Here is an 18762-nt window from a genome sequence, read left to right on the forward strand (position 1 = left end):
GAATTCCTTCATTTGTAATTTTGGAAAATCATCTGAATAATAATTTTGCCAAATATATTATTTACTGACCGTTCTAATCCTTTAACCATTTTAGCTATTGTGTAAAGTGCTCATGGCAGGCCCTGGCCTGGTCTCTCAGCGGCTCATGGAGATGTCTCAGCTTGGTGTGCAGGTGGATGCTGCCTTGGCAAGTACCGGAGCCACTGGGGGAGATCGGAGAGGCGGCAGTTTCAGCAGCAGTGACAGCATCTGTGGCGATGGCGTCAAGCACAGACAAGCTGAGGCCTCCCGGGGAGCAAGTAAAGCAGAGGACTCATCAAAGACTGTTGAACTTTTAACTTATTCCTTTATTTTCCTAGTTTATACTACGAAAGACTTTAATGGGACCATTACCTTATTTACTTTTCTACTATTCTATGAAGTAATGCTTAACTTGTTAACTCTCGTTTCTTTTACTACTTTGCACCTAAGATTTTTCTCTACGTTGATACCCAAGATGACACCATGTGTGGCAACATTATATACCTTTCACTGTACTCCTGTACTTGAATACAGTGACATAAAATCTAAATCTAAAGAGTGGTAAAGGGCTAACAATGGAATGCAAACAGTACTGTAAACTGGCCCTGAAATTAAATAAAATTTAAAGTATATTCATATCTCGTTTCATTGCAATATATATGATACAGTGCCACACAATACATCTTTAAAGTATTTACTGAAGTTGGCAGCCCCTTGGACTGAGATGACATCTGTGAGGCTAAAGGAGTCTTCAGATGACTTGTAAACCCAATTTGGATCCACAAATTTTCCTGCAGTAAGGCATGTTGTTACATGGGGAAATGGAATTTACGTCCCGGGTTGTCTTCCTCTTCCTTCTTCTGTTGCCAACACTCCACCTCACGGAGAAGTCACTGAGACTCAAAGTGGTTTGCATCTTAATGGATCAGGAAGTGCCGTGGTGAGCAGTTGATAGCTTCCTCCTCCCAGCCAGTGATGTCACTACAAAGGGCTGATGAGGCTGGGTAATTAAGTACATTCAAGGCTGAGGAGACAGATTTTTAATCAGTAACGAAATCCAAAATGAGGGAGGAAAAGGCAGGAAAGTGGATTTGAGGATCAGATCAGCTTTGATCTCACTGAATGGTAGAACTGACACGATACGAGTTACTTCTGTTCCTAGAACAAAGAACAGTCCAGCACAGGAACAAGCTCTTTAGCCCACGAAGTCTACACCAACTTTTAATTTTAATGGTAAGAGACAGGAACTTTCAAAAGTTGATTGGAGTAGTCTGTTCACAGGTAAAGGGATGACTGACAAGTGGGAGGCTTTCAAAAGTATGATAACAAGAGTTCAGAGGCATTATATTCCTGTTAGAGTGAAAGGCAAGGCTGGTAAGATTAGGAAACAACGGATGAATAAAGATACTGAAGTTAACAGGCTGAGGAATGCCAGATTGAGTTTATAGAATCAAACAGTCAGACAGCATGGAAACAGACCCTTCGATCCAACTAGTCCACGCCAACCATGTTCCCTACTTAAAGCAGTCCCGCGTGCCTGTGCTTGGCTCATATCCCTCCAAACCTTTCCTATTCATGTACTTATCCAAATGTCTTTTAAATGTTGTAACTGGAACTGTATCCACCACTTTCAATGGCAGTTCATTCCACACAGGAAGCACTCTCTGCAAAAAAAAAGTTGCCCTTATGTCCTTTTTAAATCTTTCTCCTCTCACCTTCAAAATATACCCCCTAGTTTTGAACTCCAGCACCCTAGGGAAAATACCCTTGCTATTCACCTTATCTATACCTATCATGATTTCATAAAACTCAAGAAGGTCACTCTTCAAACTCATACACTCCAGTGAAAAAAGTCCCCAGCCTATCTTTATAGCTCATGCTCTTCATTCCTGACAACATCCTGATAAATCTCTTCTGAGCCCTGTCCAATTTAATAATATCCTTCCGATAGCAGGGCGACTAGAACTGCACACAGTACTCCAGATGAGGCCTCACCAACATTCTGTATAACCTCAACGTGACATCCCAACTCCTATACTCAAAGGCCTGAGCAACAAAGGTAAGTATGCTAAATGCCTTCTTAACCACTCTGTCTATCTATGACACAAATTTCAAAGAATTATGTACTTGAACCGCTAAGTCTTTCTTTTCTCCAACTATACCAAACGCCCTACCATTAATTTAATAAGGTCTGCCCTTGTTTGTTTTACCATAATGCAATACCTCGCATTTATCCAAATTAAACTCCTAATGTGAGATACATGGTTGGCGGGACTGATTGGACCGATGGGTCTGTTTCCATGCTGTATGACTCATTAAATATGACGCTGTTTTGCATGTAGTCCATATACCTCTACTCCCTGCATTTTTATGTGTCTGTCTAAATACCTGTGAAACATTGCTATCGAGTCTGATTCTACCACCTCCCATGGCAGTACGTTACAGGCACCTACCCACCCTTTGTGTAAAAAACGTGCTTCACACAACTCCTTTAAACTTTCCCCGTGTCACCTTAAACCTATGTCCCCTGGTATTTGACAGACTACCTATACTATCCATGCCTCTCATAATTTTATATACTTCTATGAGGCCACCCCTTAGCCTCGAATGCTCTAGCAAAAACAATTCAAGTCTGTCCAACCTTTCCTTATAGATAATACACTCCCATTCAGGCAACATCCTGGTAAAAAATGTTGTTTGCACCATCTCCATGGCCTCCACATCCTTCCCTCAGTGTGGCAACCAAAACTGAACATAATACACCAAATGTGTCCTAACTAAAGTCTTATACAGCCGCAACATGACTTGCATGTCGGTCAATGTGTCTGTGCATAACAACAACCTTGACTGCATCTGTACACATTTTCCTATAGCTGCTCTTTAGTATTGAACAACAGAGAGCTAGGAGGAGAGCCTTTCAAGAGAAATGAGTTTCAGGCATCTAGAGACAATGGCCTGTCTATTAGAGTTGGTTCTTCAGGAGCCAGGTTTTGATAGAGGTAGACACAGCTTCATAGAAGATGCTTGCGTTTGTCTGGCCAACCTGTAATCTGGCTCCGAGGATTCAATTTAGCTTGGTTAAAGCTCTCAAAGATTATCCAGGTTTTGCTGCAGTAGAGGAGGGTGGGCAACACAACAGCCTTATTGACCAGGTCATCTGTTGACTTCTAGAGGTCACTATTGTCAAAGAGGTATTGTCGCAGCTTGAAGAGGGCAGCAGTTGACTTGATGCTGGATCTTTTCATCGATGGTGATCCCATGGAGAAGTCCTGTACACACGCCAGCGGCACACTGTCCACATAGATGGAACTGTGGTGTGGAGTTATTTCTCCAACAAAATGCAGCGATTGGACATTAGTTTCATCGTACAGTATAAGTACACAAATCAATCCCTCTCATTTACACCAGGCAAAACCAATGGGAAAACTCACCTAATCATCTCCATTCTGCCTGGGACTTGCGGTATTAATTTGTGAATCTAGTAAAGTTAGGTAAAGAATCAGTTTAATCAAGAAGTAAATACTGGAATCATTCAGATCCAACAGAATGTGTGGAGACAGAAACAGAGTTAACAAGTAAGAAGTCACTTGCATTATAATCTGGTAGGGTCTGGCAGGGATACCCAAGACCAAATGGAACTAAGAAACAGCTAATGACTATATGTTAATTATGAATTAATTGGGAGAGTGATTGACTATGTCCATACATGTCTGAACAAATTGATTAAAAACATCTATATTTGGGGAACCAGTAATCAATGGGGTTGGAGTCAATACAGTGTGGAGCTGGAGGAACATAGCAGGTCAGGCAGCAGAGGAGCAGGAAAGTCAAGGTTTCGAGTCAGGACTCTTCATCAGGACTAGGGAGGGGGAAAGGAGCTCAAAAATAAATAAAGAATGGGGTGGGACTGGGGAAAGAATGTGGATTGGTGATAGGTGAATGCAGACAGGGTTTGTGGAGATTGGTCAATGGGAAGGGTAGGGCAGATAGGTGAGAAGGAAGATGAACAGGTTGTGTCGGGTCAAGGAGGCAGGGAATGAGAGGGAGGGGTGGACATGGGATGAGGCCGGGGGGGTGGGGAGATTTTGAAGCTAGTGAATTCTATGTTGAGGCCATTGGCTTGTAAGCTCCCGAGGCGAAATAAGGTGTAGTTCCTCCAATTTTCATACGGTCTCATTATGACAGTGGAGGCTCTGTGTGAGCTGAAATAAAACTCCATCTGGTACAGTAAATGACAGAACTTTTGTCTAACTAACATTGTAACCTCCAGGATTTAACAATTCAATATTTTGCACACTTTTACTCAACACTGTTACAATCACACAGCTCCGCCTTGAGGCTAAACCCTTCCTGGTTGATGCTACAAAGCAGATAAAAACATTTTTTTTTTTAAAAAGTTTCCATCTCACTGAGGAAGCTTGAACTCATATTTAACAACCTACTCTGAAAACTTTGTTCATTTTGATAGCTTTTACTAATTTTACTATATATTGTTTATAGACAGGCTAAGAAAAAGGAGCAAAAACATTACCTTCACCCAGTTTCAGTGGCAGAGATATGAATTAAGGTTGATTATTTATTGTCAGAACCAAAAGCAATAGCTCTGTTTCCATAATTGCTGCATGAACTCCTATGAGCTTTTCATTGTTTATTCAACGGGCTGATTTCTGTGTTGCAAGATTTGCTACAATTTCTAGCAACCCAGTGTTTTGCTTCAGCCTAAAATGGAGACTTATTGTTATAAGTTGAACAACTAGAAGAGTTTATTAAATAGGGACTTAACATTTAACTTAACTTATTCTGCAAATGACCTTTATCGATATAGATATTTTCTAATCAACATGTTAAGCGATGTTACTACATATCTCTGGAGCAGGTGGGACTTGTAGCTGGACCGCCTGGCTCAGTGGTAGGGACACTATCACTATACCACAGGCACAAGACATTTCATTCTGTCAACAGCTGCTATCTGTGGCACGGTGCAATCAACAACCATCGTGTCCAAACTGATCGTTTCAGTTTGTCACAAAGAACTGACAATCTTCAGTTTCCTAAATTTGGGATTCATGCTGTTACCTGGATACTTCTTCATGGTCCAAAACAAGCTAACTACTATGTTTGCAGAAAATACTATAATCTCAAAAATACTTATTAAAGCTCAACCGGAATAAACACTTAAAAGGAAATGGAGGATAAACACAGAGTGCTTGGGTCAAACAGGTTGTTTCCAGGTTGTAATTTACATTGAATGTACAACACAGAAACAGCCTGTTCAGCCTATCTGATGCCTGGTGGAGTTTATACTCTGCTTAACCTTCCTCCCGTTCATTTTCATCTTACCCAATGACGGATCGTACTATTCCATTCTGCCTCGTATCTTTATCGGACTTGCATCTCTCGGCCTGATTTGTGATGAATATTCATTTTGTAGTATTATTTCCATTTGGAAACTTGGGTTCGAGAAGTGGAAGAGCATTCCATGCCTTTAAGCTTGATTTGTATTGCTACATTGTGCAGGTTTGGAAAGGGGAAGACAGTTTTAGTGTCATCTTAGATTTGCTCTGAGAGTAGTGCCGGGGTGTCCAAGTTTGCTTACATGCATGTTAAGGTAGTAGTTAAACCCTGGAAGTGAACAGTTCAATGTATGATGAAAAAAATGGGTAGAGGAAAAAGAAATCCTCCAGTAACACAAAGACAGAAACATCCAGAAGCAATCGGGCAGCTTGCAGTCAGAAAGAACAGATCAGTAGCAGCAGAGATTCTGTTAGCTTCGTAGTCTCCAAACAGTTTGCGCTGAAAAGAAGTTCTGACAAACTTAAAAGTGAGGAGAAAAACTCCAGAGACAGAAGGTTGTGGAAGAGGCATTTAAGGAACCTATCTTAGAAGTAGGTGAGTTACATTAGCAGTTTGTTTAAGTAGTTCAGGAAGAGACATGAACTTTTTAAAAAAGACATTGTGTGAATTCAGAAATTTGGCAAAGAGAAACCGATTATGGTTGTGTCAACTGAACAAGGAGTTTGTAAACAGAGTAAGGGTGGCCCTTCACTGAGGTTTGAGTATCTGTAAGATTGCTGTTGAGGGTGAAAGGCTGAACCTTTATTTCTCATATTTGTAATAAACAAGTTTTTCATACAGTTCTTGTATGATGTGACCTATTTGCAGCCTCCCTTATAAATACATTGGCAGCCTCTTGTGAAATCACTGTGACTGACCACTACAGTAAAAAAAATTGAAACAAAAATTATGGTCTTTCAAGCCAGGTCTCATTTTGGTATCTGATTTGTCCGTCGGCTGGGATTATAACACATTCATGGGGCAACAATTGCCACATTCTCACCACACTCCTAAGTTGCCTTTTGGATTCATTGGCTACATACATAAATATTCACCTTACAATCATTCTTTGATGCAACCATCAGTGCTAATCAACATTAATTACTTCACCTTAACTGCCCTTGAAAAGTGGTGGTCAACACATTTCTGGTACAGCTGTGTGTGGATTATAGCATTTCCAAGCAGTTTTTGATACAACGAAGTGGCTTTCCAGGCTAATTCAGAGGATAACAGATAACAAGGTGTAGAGCTGGATGAACACAGCAGGCCAAGCAGCATCAGAGGAGCAGGAAAGCTGATGTTTCGGATCTGGACCCTTCTTCCTACTATCTCCAATTCAGAGGATAGTTAGGAGGCTGTGGAGCCATAGGTAGGCCAGCTCTGGTAAGTCCTTCACTAAAGGACATGAGTAAACCAGATGGCTTTTGACAACGATGCAGTAGTTTCATGTTCACCATCACTGCCACTAACTGTTTATTCTAGACTTTATTGATTGAATTTAAATTCCACAGCTGCTGGGATTTGAAATCACATTTCCAGATTTTTAAAAGCAACCTCTAGATTACTGGCAGAGTAACTAAAGCATTGTGCCACCGTGCTCATTATAAATAAACATAGTTTATTAAAATACAAAATGTGCTAAAATAATATACTACAGTCAGCTCTTTTAAAGCTCACCTACAAATTCCACATGGAGGGCAATGATACTGCTTCTTGTCTACATCGAAAAGATGACAGATGTCACAGTAGTATTCTCCAAACACAGTTTTACACTTTTCACAGGTCTTTTTCACCTACCGGGTAAAGTAACAGATTCAAGAAAGCATTAGCCTTTTAGATCACACATGCAAAACAGTAACCTACAAATAAATTATCAAACAATGTTATTACACATATTGATAAAAATGATGCTAATAAAAAAAGAAATCTTCAGTCTCCAGATCTGTATTGTCTAGTAATGTTAATGAAGATAATCAATTCCTGTCAAACATACACATAAATTTCTTTGATCCACAACAAACCGGTGACCTCTCCCACCTCGAACAGTGTTTCCCAAACTTTTTCCCAACAGGATTTCATTTTGAGATTTGCGAACTGTCAGAATCCCTCAGTGAAAACTGTGAAGGCAGAAGGGGCAGATAGAAGACCGATGGGGAAGAAGGGGGCAAAGGAGGACAGAGCTCCTCGGAGGCCATTGCTACCTCAGAGCTTGTGACACCAACATTTTAGCTTGAGACCCCAACTCCTCAAAACCACATGCCATCTTCCTTCAGTGTTGCTGGAGCAAACTCCTGGCACTCCCTCCCAAACAGCATTGTGGATGTACATAAACCACATGGACTGCAGCTGTTCAAAAAAAGCAGCTCATCATTACCTGCTGAAAACAATTAAGGATTGGCAATAAACTCTGGCCTTGCAGCTTATGAATGAATAGAAAAAAAAATGCACAGTTAGTTCTGAAGAGAGGTTGGATACACTGGGGTTGGCTTCCTTGGAGCAGAGAAAACTGAGACAGGGACGTGACTGAGATGTGCAAAATTACATGGGATATAAATGAGGTAGGCAGGAAGAACCTTCCTCTTGGTGGAGGGATCAACGACTGTGGGGCTTAGATTCAAGGCAAGGGGCAGGAGCTTTAGAGAGGATGTGAGGAAAAACTTTTTCATCCAGAGGGTGGTGGGAATCTAGAACTCACTGCCTGTAAAGATGGTAGAGGCAGAAACCCTCATGACATTTAAAACATATTCAGATATGCACTTGTGATGCCAAGGCATACAAAGCTATGGGGCAAGGGCTGAAAAATGGGATTAGAATTGTTAGTTTGTTGTTTTTGACTGTTGCAGACTCGATGGGCATAAGGGCCCTTTTCTGTGCTATAGATCCCTCCATGACTCTATGACAATTATTTAAAAATTCTGAATCTTTATCTGTGGTTGCTAAGCTGGCCTGATAGTTGCAATACGGCGAACGTCCTGTTTGTACAATCTAAAATGCCGTACAAGGTTTGGACTAACCATAAAATATTAAAGCATTTATTTTGCATATTCCTAAATCCATCCTCTTAACAAATGCCTTCAGGAAATCAAGAGGAAGTGCAAAGTTAGTGAGGATTTGGAAAAAAAACTTCTATTATTCAAACTATACATTGCATTGCTAGATTTTGTAAAACAACTAAATTAATCCCATAGGATGTAGTATTTACAAACCAATCTAAACTTAACATGCATGCTCATTGAGTTTATTCCACTGAATTATGCCCAAAGGACAACTATTTGTAGCTGTACCAACATTCAAAAGTTGTGTGCTGATTACTAAACTTGAACAAACAGTTCCTTAGTCTATACTGCATCCAGAAACATCAAGTTAGAATAAACGACTTAACGATGGAGAGACGACAGACCTGTTGTGCTTGTGATCCTGAATTTAAATATTTAAGTTTTCAAACACCCATAAAGTTTCTGTAGCTAGAATTATTTAACAATTCCAAAGTTCCCCTTGCTGACCTCCATATTCCATAAATTCCATTTGACCAAAACACCACTGTATGTCTCTGTCCCACACAAACCCCAATACATCCATCATTCCTTTCGTCGTGAATTTGCACCAGTTTCTTTCCATCAATATTTACCTCTAAGTTGCATGACCACACATCAGTCCAGAGTTTAACAGGCAAGGGACAAACAGACTGGGCCCAAAAAGTGATTCTTTTATGACATGCACATGTTGAAATTGTAAAGGGAGCATGAAGAATGGTCATACTGAGCACAAAACGTTAACATTTTCTCTTTCCTCAGATGAGTCAGACATACTGAGTTTTGCCAGCACTTTCTGTTTCTATTTTATATGGAGCACACCAAACGGGTTATACACAGAGAAGGGAAACTGGAAGGAGCCTTGCCCATTACTGTAAGATCCTCCTCCTCGATTTATGCCATGACCTCACTCACTCACCCACTGCAGCCTCCATCAGTTACCCTCCAGCAAACTTCATTCCTACTGTGGGTTTCCCGTCACATTGACCCAATTCTGACTGCATATTCAGGTATCCCTGTTTTTCAAAATTGTACTTAAGATTTATTCTTTTTCAGCTAACCCTCCAAAATGGTGTCTTCCCTACAACTATGTTTTTCAGAAACATACTGCAACTCCGCAAAATTCCTCAGGATAGTTTGTATACTATTTTTGGACACTTAAGGGGTGAAGGAATATGGAGATTAAGCAGGAGAGTGATTATGTTTTTAGATGACAAAAGCTTCAAGGTTATGTGGAGAAAGTTGAGTGTGTCATTGAGATAGAGGATCAGCATGAGCGAATCAAATGGTGGAGCAGACTCAAAGGACCAAATGGCCAACTCCTGTTCCTAGTTTCCATATTATGTTATTAATGGTGTTGCTTCGTACAAATTGTTGTATAATTACCAACAGCAGGATATTCTTTAAATTGTGAAAAGTGAAACCATTGCTGTACAGTTGCTTCCACGTTGAGATAGTTACCTCTCACACACACACACAAATACACATACAGAGTTCACCTGTTAACATGCCCCACAGCTCACAGCTTAACTCGTACACTGGTGCTCTGAAAGAGATCTTTCAGTATTTACCAACCTGCTGAATGGTCTCACACTTTGCACACTGAACCTGGGTAACTTTGAAGCGATCCATCTGATGATTCTCCATGTCATCGTGACATAGTCGGCAAATGTAAAAATTCCCGCAGCATGGTGCCTGAAAAATTAAAACAATGTCCTTCTCATCTCTCCACGTCAGTTTTCTTTATTGCATACATATATTGATGGATTTCTCAACAGTGCTGACCTATGCTAATGTTGGTGTGTTGTTTCGTAACGACAGGATCATGATTGAATTAGAATTAACATGTCTATCTCTTTAAGGCTGGAATGTACAATGATTTCTACATTCTTGAATGCAGTTAGAGAATTAGCTCCAGATCAGAATCCTGGCTTTGTCTGACTGAGGCAGCAACTTGTATTTCCGTAGTGACTTTACTTTTGAAGTTTTGTCACTGTAATGTAAGAAATACAGCAAATTCTGACAATCCTCAATGTGATAATGACAAAATAGTCTGGTTTTTGTGGTTAAGTAATAACTATTGGACAGGACATTGAGGCGAAGTCTCCTATACTACTTTGAAATGGAGTTTAGGGATCTGTTACATCCACCTTAGAGGACAGATTGATAGGACAAAGAATTCAGAGATATTGTAGTTTTTAAGAAATGAAGAGCACAGCATTGTAGGATTCTTTTGTCACTTTGCAAGACGAATTAAAAATTCACCAAGAGCTTGCAATGCATAGCTCAGCCTTTGATGTGCTTACTTAATTTGTTGAATATGGTAAAGCAAATCTCTCTTTTGTGATGAAGTAATTGGCCATTGCCTTTTCAGCAGCTTCTATTAAAAATTAAAGCTAGCCAGTCTCGAGACTTAACTAATCACCATTTGCAAGAAAGTTGAAGTCAGAGGAATAAAACAGTAAAATTCAAAGTTAAAAATGAAAGATTAAAATAAATCTGAAGGATAACACACGGCAAATTCATAGATCTATTATACAACCCAACTAGTGGCTTAATTCTGCTACTGTCTAACGTGCCACCAAGGCATTTAAGAAAATGGGCTTTATATTAAACATTTGTGAAACAAAGGTCCTCTACCAAATTGGCTCCACTACTGTGCATTGCCCCCAGTTATCAAAATCCAAGAGACGGCCTTGAACAACATGGATCACTTTCCTTATCTTGGGAGCCAACTGTCACCAATGGCAGACATCAATAATGAAATTCAACATCACCTTCAGTGTGCCAGTATAGGCTTCAGTTTCATGAGGAAGATAATATCTGAAGACCGGGAGTTCAAACCTAGCACAAGCTCATGGCCTACAAAGCAGTAGCAATATCAATCCTCCCAAATAGCAAAGTTAACAAGACACAAAGAAGAAGGGTCGAGGCCCAAAACATCAGCCTTCCTGCTCCTCTGATGCTGCTTGGCCTGCTGTGTTCATCCAGCTCTACACCTTGTTAGCACAAGGAACACACAGTTCGGGGAGGCAAGAAAAATGAAAGACGCGCTGAAGTGTGGAACTCAATGAGTGCTAGAGGCTGTAGAGTGCCCAAGTGAAAGACAAGGTATTGTTCTGACAGCTTGAGTTAAGCTTCATTTGAATACAGTTGCCAGTCACTGATGGGAGTGTTAGCATTAGAACAAGATGGCTTTTTGAAATAGCAAGCAATTGGACCATCAGGGTTATGCCTATGGACAGACCAGAGGTGCTTCGCAAAGTGGTCGCCACTCCACATTTGTTCCCCAACATAAAAGAGATTGTGTTGTGAGCAGCGAATAGAGTAGCCTAAATTGAAAGAACTATACAAGTAAACACATATCTACCAATACCGGCTCAAAGGAAATCAAGGATGTGCAAGAAAAATTGGAAGAGCGCAACAATCTCAGAGGGCTACAGGGTTGAAAGAATTTCAAGACAAGTGAGATCTGGAGGGTTTTGAAAACAAGAAAGAGGCGTTGCCAGACCAGCTATCAATATAAGTGAATGAGGAGATGAGGAATAAGAACCAATGGGAGAGAAAAAATAAAATGGTGATACACAGAGCACAAAAACAGTGTGACAAAGGGAGGTCAAATTGTACACGATGTAAGATTATGTATAACATAAAAAGACACAGACAGAACCAGAATGACCTGAAACAAATAAAGGTGCTTCATATTCAACCAAGATAATAATTTAATATAGGCCAGTTAGCTTAACATCTTTCATAGGAAAAATGTTAAGAGCTATTAAATTAGTTATGACAGGGCACTTTGTTACATTCAAGGTAATCAGGCAGAGCCAACATGGTTTTGTAAAGGCAACTAATGTTTGACCAATCTTTTGAAGTTCGTTAAGGAGTGGATAAAGGAGTGGAATTACTATACTTCGATTTCCAGAAGGCATGTGATCAGGTACCATATCAAATGTTACTGTAGAAAATAAAGCTCCTGGTTTAGTGGGTAACATATTGGAATGGATAGAAGATTAACTGACTAACAGAAAGCAAAGAATAGGCAGAAAAGATGTAACAAGTGGGATCAGTGCTGGGGATCTCAACTGTGTACAATTTATGTAAAAGATGTAGATGAACAGACTGAGGGTTTGTCAATTTTGCTGACAACCACAAAGTTAGTTAGGAAGTAAGTTATGAAACTACAAGAAGATAAATAAATAGGTTAGGTGAGTGGACAAAGATGTAACATACAGAGTATGATGTTGGAAAATGTGAAATTGCCCATCATGGCAGGGAAAATTAAAAAAAAATTCTAAACAGTGAGAGATTGCCAAGCTCTAAAATGCAGAGGGGTCAAGGTAGCCTCCTGAATGAATCAGAAAAGGTTGGTATGTGGGTACAGCAAGTTATTAGTAAAGTGACAGAATGTTACCATTTATCACAATCGGAACTGAATACAAAAGTAGGGAGGTTATACTTCAGTTATACAAGTACTGTGCACAGCATTGGTTACCCTATTTAAAAAAAGAAGTAAATGCACAGAAGGCAATTTGAAGAACACTTTTCAGACTAATACCTGGAATGAGAGTGTTATCTCACAAAGAAAGGTTGGTTTAGTGTTACAGGTTAGGGATTAGGGGTTAGGGATAGGGTTGTACCTGGTTGTGATTAGAGTAAAACGTGACTTGATTGAAACATACAAGATCCTGAAGGGTCTTGACAGGATAGAGGTGGACAGGATATTTACTCTGACAGCAGGATCTAAGACTAGACTTAAAAACCAATAACTGCCCATTTAAACAGGTATTACATAACTTTTATTTCTCTGAGGGTGGAGTGTCCATGGAGCGCTCTTCTTGAAAAAATGTGGTGAAGCAGAGTACTTGAATTTATTTAAAAAGAACAAGATGCATAGGTTCTTGTTAAGAAGTGTTGAAACATTATTAGGAATAGGTGATAATGCAGATTTGAAGTTACATTCAAATCACCCATGATCTTATTGAATGGGCAGAGCAGATTCAAGGGGCTTAATGGCCTACATCTGCTCCCAATTTGTGTGTTTGTGTTTAAAGATTGTGAGAAATTGCATTCAAAACTAGCAAACCTGGTCAAGAAGCAACAAACTGCTTTAAAAATTATGATTACTCAGTCTTATATTGTAGATTCAAAACATTCTTTCTATTACCCAACAGCTATTTAAGAAACATTTTACAGCTTCTAACACTTTCTGTCTCCATCAACATCATTATTTCTGGAATCAGGGTCTGAATCACTGGACTATTTTTCCTTTCACTAAAGCCATATGATAAGAATTAACATATGTTTTTGCCTCTTTACAGACTGCTATACTCAGTTTGAGGACAATCCAGATGCTTAGGTCCTAAAGAAACTCGAACTAGAACTGCTTTTTCTCATACAAATTATTTGGATGTAAACATAGGAGGTATGGTTAGTACGTTTGCAGATGGCACTAAACTTGGAGGTGTAGTGGACAGCAAAGAAGGTTAACTCAGAGTACAACGGGATCTTGATCAGATGGAGTTTAATTTAGATAAATGTGAGGTGCTCCATTTTGAAAAGACAAACCAGGGTAGGACTTATACACTTAATGGAAAGGTCCTGGGGAATGTTGCCGAGCAAAGAGGCCTTGGAGTGCAGGTTCATAGTCCCTCAAAAGTAGAGTCACAGGTAGATAGGATAGTGAGGGAGGCATTTGGTATGCCTGCCTTTATTGGTCAGTGCATTGAGTATAAGAGTTGGGAGGTCATGTTGTCACTGTACTGAACATCAATTCGGCCACTTTTAGGTATTGCATGCAATTTTGGTCTCCCTCCTGTAGAAATGATGTTGTGAAACTAGAAAGGGTTCAGAAAAGATTTACAAGGATGTTGCCAGGGTTGGAGGAATTGAACTACAGGGAGAGGCTGAACAGGCTGGAGCTATTTTCCCAGAACACTGGAGGCTGACAGGTGACCTTATAGAGGTTTATAAAATCATGAGGGGCATGGATACAGTAAATAGGCAAGGTCTTTTCTACAGGGTGGGCAGTCCAAAACGAGAGGGCATAGGTTTAAGGTGAGAACATCAAGATATAAAAGGGACCTAAGGGGCAAAATATTCATACAGAGGGTGGTGTGTGTGAGGAATGAGGTGCCAGAGAACATGGAGGAGGCTGGTATGATTACTGCATTTAAAAGGCATCCAGATGGGTATATGAATAGGAAGGGTTTAGAGGGATATGGGCCAAATACTGACAAACGGCACTAGCTTTATGTAGGATATCTGGTCAGCATGGACGGGTTGGACTGAGGGTCTGTTTCTGTGCTATATATCTCTATGACTCTAAATGAGATGGCTGGTTAATATTTTCATTCATATTGAACACACAGGGCTATATAAGACTAGTTACTGAGGCTGATTATCACTCATTTGGTCTCAGCAGGAAGAATATTCAAAAAGGAACCTTGAGGCACAGCGACAATGCTCCTACCACTGGGTCAGGAGGCCTGGGTTCAAGTCCCACCTGCTCCAGAGGTGTATCGTAGTATATCTGAGCAGGTTGACTAAAAATATCTACAATAATCTGAACCATGCTAAATTATAACTCGAGTTAGTTTTTGAATATTATTCTTTTTATAGCATTAGTAATGACTTGCTAACATGATAAAAAGGCAAAATTGGGCAGAGTCAACACGGATTTATGAAACAGAAATCCAGTTTGACATATTTGCTGGAGTTATTTTTCAGGATGTTACTTGCAGTACATAAAAGATGAACCAATGGATGTGAAGCATTTATGTCTTTAGAAGGCTTTTGATAACTTGTCACACAAGAGGCTTGTAAACGAAATTAGAGCACATGGGATTGGGAAGAACATATTGGCATGGATAAGACTTGATTAACAGACAGAAAGCGAATAGTAGGAATGAGCCAACAAGTCTCAGGATGGCATTATGTTATTTATGAAGCAAAGTATATGTCAGTGCTAGGTCCACGACTGTTCACAATTGATATAGATGATCTGTGTCTGGCGACCAAGTGTAATTCTCCAAATTTGCTGACAACACCAAATGGGAACACAAGCAGTGAGGAGGTTGCAAGGAAGCTTCAAGAGGATGCGGCTGGACTAATTTGGGCTAGAACATGGCAGGTGGAACATAATGTGAGTAAATGTGAAAGTATTCACTCTGGTAGAAAAAAACAGAAAGATGAAATTTTTAAATAGTTGAGAAGATGGGACATAATGGGGTTTCAAAGGGATCTGGATGTCCTTGTCCACAAGTCACTAAAAGCATGCAGATGAAACAAGCAATGAGAGGTGATGCCAGTGAAACTTACAAAATTCTTACAGGGCTATGACAAGCTGGATGTACATAGGACGTTTCTCCTGGTTGGAGAGTATAGAACCAGGGAACATAATCCCAGAAGAAGGTATACGCCATTTAAAACTGAAATGATGGGGTATTTTTTCCCGCTCAGAAGGTGGTGAACGCTCAGTCACTGTGCAGGTTTAAGACAGAAATTGATATCTTTCTGCAGACTAATGACATTGAAGAATATGAAGAGTGTGCAGGAAAGTCATATTGAGGTAGTTGATCAGCAATGATCTAACTGATAAGGATAAGGCAAGTTCAATGGGCTGTAAAGCCTCCTCCTATTGCCATGTTCTAGTTACGGATACCGAGTAACATAAGCGCATTATAAAGCCTGTAAATTGTGTCAACTATAATCCCCAACTAAACTAGTCCCATCTGCCTGCACTTGGTCCATATCCCTCCAAACATTTCTTATTCATAAGAACATAAGAACTAGTAGCAGGAGTAGGCCAGCTGGCCCCTCGAGCCTGCCCCACCATTTAATAAGATCACAGCTGATCTTTTTGAGACTCAGCTCCACTTACCCGCCCACTCACCATAACCCGTAATTCCTTTACTGTTCAAAAATTTATCTAGCCTTGCCTTAAAAACATTCAGCGAGGTAGCTTCAACTGCTTCACTGGTCAGGGAATTCCACAGATTCACAACCCTTTGGGTGAAGAAGTTCCTCCTGACCTCAGTCTTACATCTGCTTCCCTTTATTTTGAGGCAATGCCCTCTAGTCCTAGTTTCACCTGCTAGCGGAAACAACGTCCCTGCCTCCACCTTATCTATTCGCTTCATAATCTTATGTTTCTATAAGATCTCCCCTCATTCTTCTGAATTCCAATGAGTATAATCCCAGTCTACTCAGTCTCTCCTCATAATCCAACCCTCTCAACTCTGGAATCAACTGAGTGAATCTCCTCTGCACCCTCTCCAGTGCTAGTCTATCTCTTCTCAAAAAAGGAGACCAAAATTGCACACAGTACTCCAGGTGTGGCCTCACCAGGACCCTATACAGCTGCAGCATAGCCTCCCTGTTTTTAAACTCCATCCCTCTAGCAATGGCAGACAAAATTCCATTTGCCTTTTTAATCACCTGCTGCACCTACAATCCTACTTTTAGCGATTCATGCACAAGGACACCCAAGTCTCTCTGCACAGCAGCGTGCTGCAATTTTTTACCATTTAAAACATAGTCCATTTTGCTGTTATGCCTACCAAAATGGATGACCTCACACTTTTCAACATTGTACTCCATCTGCCAGACCTTTGCCCACTCACTTAGACTATCTATATCCCTCTACAGACTTTCAGTGTCTTCTACACACTTTGCTCTACCACTCACCTTAGTGTCATCTGCAAGTTTTGACATACCACACTTAGTCCCCAACTCCAAATCATCTATGTAAATTGTAAACAATTACGGTCCCAACACTGATCCCTGAGGCACACCACTAGGCACTGACCACCAACCAGAAAAAAACACCCATTTACCCCTAGTCTTTGCTTTCTACTGGTCAATCAATCCTCTATCCATGCCAATACATTACCTGTAATACCGTGCAACTTTATCTTATGTAGCAGCCTTTGGTGTGGCGCCCTGTCAAATGCCTTCTGGAAATCCAGATACACCACATCCACAGGTTCCCCATTGTTCACCATGCAAGTAATGTCCTCAAAGAATTCCACCAAATTAGTTAAACATGACCTACCCTTCATGAACCCATGCTGGGTATTCCCAATGGGACAATTTATATCCAAATGTCTTGCTATTTCTTCCTTAATGATAGATTCAAATAGATTTATTCATGAACATATTCAAATTTTTTTTTAACTCTGTAACTGTACCTGCATCCACCGCTACCTCCAGAGGTTCATTTCACACATGAACCACTCCTGGTGTAAAACATTGTCCTTCATGTCTTCTTTAAAAATCTTTCTCCTCTCACTTTAAAAGTACAGCCCCTAGTGTTGAAATCTCTCACCCTGGGGAAAGACACTTGCTACTCACTTTATCTACAACCCTGGTGATTTTATAAACCTCTATGGAGATCACCTCTCAACCTCCCACACTCCAGTGAAACAAGTCTCAGCCAATGCAGCCTCTTCCTTATAATTCAAACCCTCCCTTCCCGGCAACATCCTGGTAAATCTTTTCTGAACCCTCTCCAGTTTAATAATATCCTTCCTATAGCAGGGCAACCAGAAGTAGGCACAGTACTCGAGAAGAGATTTCTCAGAGGGTGATGAATCTTTGATTCTATGACTTGCTGAGGAAGAGAATTTCAGAGAATCCCTGCAGCATGGAAGTAGTCCATTCGGTCCATCGAATCAACACCGACCCTCTGAAACAGCATCGGCCCCTTGAATGGAGGGACAGCCCGCACCTAATGCGATTTCTTATGGTTTTAAGCTTGAGGGGGAATGAGGGAGTTCTCCTCAGTCAACATCACTGTTAAAGGTGGGGGAGGGAACCAGCAGTCTGGGATCTTCCTGTGCACCAAGTGAAGGTGGGGTGAACAAACGCAGGTCTGGTCTCCTCTCCTTCCCACCCAGATGTCGGGGGGTTGTGATCCCGCTTACCTGGAGCCTGCAAGAGCGGGAATAATGGGAACATTTGAGGAGCGCAACCCCAAGACCAGGCTCCACCGCCGCCATTAGGCCCCGTCACCTGGAGACGATCCGCGCAGCTGCAGTGCCGCCGCCCCACCGGCAGGGTGAAGGCGCAGGCGCGGGACCGGCCGATAGCGGGAAACCCTGATGTTGTGCGCAAGCGTAAGACCGGCGGCTTTGGGGGGGGAACATGATAATGTGCGCAAGCGCAAGGCCGGCGGCGTGGAGGAATCCTGATAATGTGCGCAGGCGCAGAACTGGTCAAAGTGAAAATGGATACAGAAGAGGGTGGAATTGATACATTGAATGGGGGAAGGTATTGGGTGGGTCAGGCTTTATCCAGGGTTGGGGAAAGATAAGGGTTATTCCTTTAGACTTACGCCCGTGTGGATAAAATCAAAATACTGGAAATCTGAAAT

General features: G+C 40.9%; 1 protein-coding gene across 2 annotated transcripts in view; it reads right to left on the reverse strand.

The window, feature by feature from the left end:
* rchy1 (ring finger and CHY zinc finger domain containing 1) overlaps positions 1 to 18475 on the reverse strand; it is a 33689-nt gene extending 15214 nt beyond the window's left edge. Inside the window, exons 1-3 of one of the 2 annotated variants that reach the window (XM_048594305.1) lie at positions 18314 to 18475; positions 9963 to 10082; positions 7033 to 7148 (exon numbers count right to left, since the gene is read on the reverse strand). In XM_048594305.1, the coding sequence (XP_048450262.1) occupies positions 7033 to 7148; positions 9963 to 10082; positions 18314 to 18388 (311 nt within the window). In that variant the 5' untranslated portion in view covers positions 18389 to 18475. The remainder of the gene's footprint in view (positions 1 to 7032; positions 7149 to 9962; positions 10083 to 18313) is intronic. The other variant, XM_048594255.1, reaches the window with a different exon arrangement.
* Between the last annotated feature and the right edge of the window lie 287 nt (positions 18476 to 18762).

Source organism: Rhincodon typus, chromosome 1, assembly GCF_021869965.1.
Source record: "Rhincodon typus isolate 14 chromosome 1, sRhiTyp1.1, whole genome shotgun sequence".
In the NCBI taxonomy this organism is placed as follows: Eukaryota; Metazoa; Chordata; class Chondrichthyes; order Orectolobiformes; family Rhincodontidae; genus Rhincodon; species Rhincodon typus.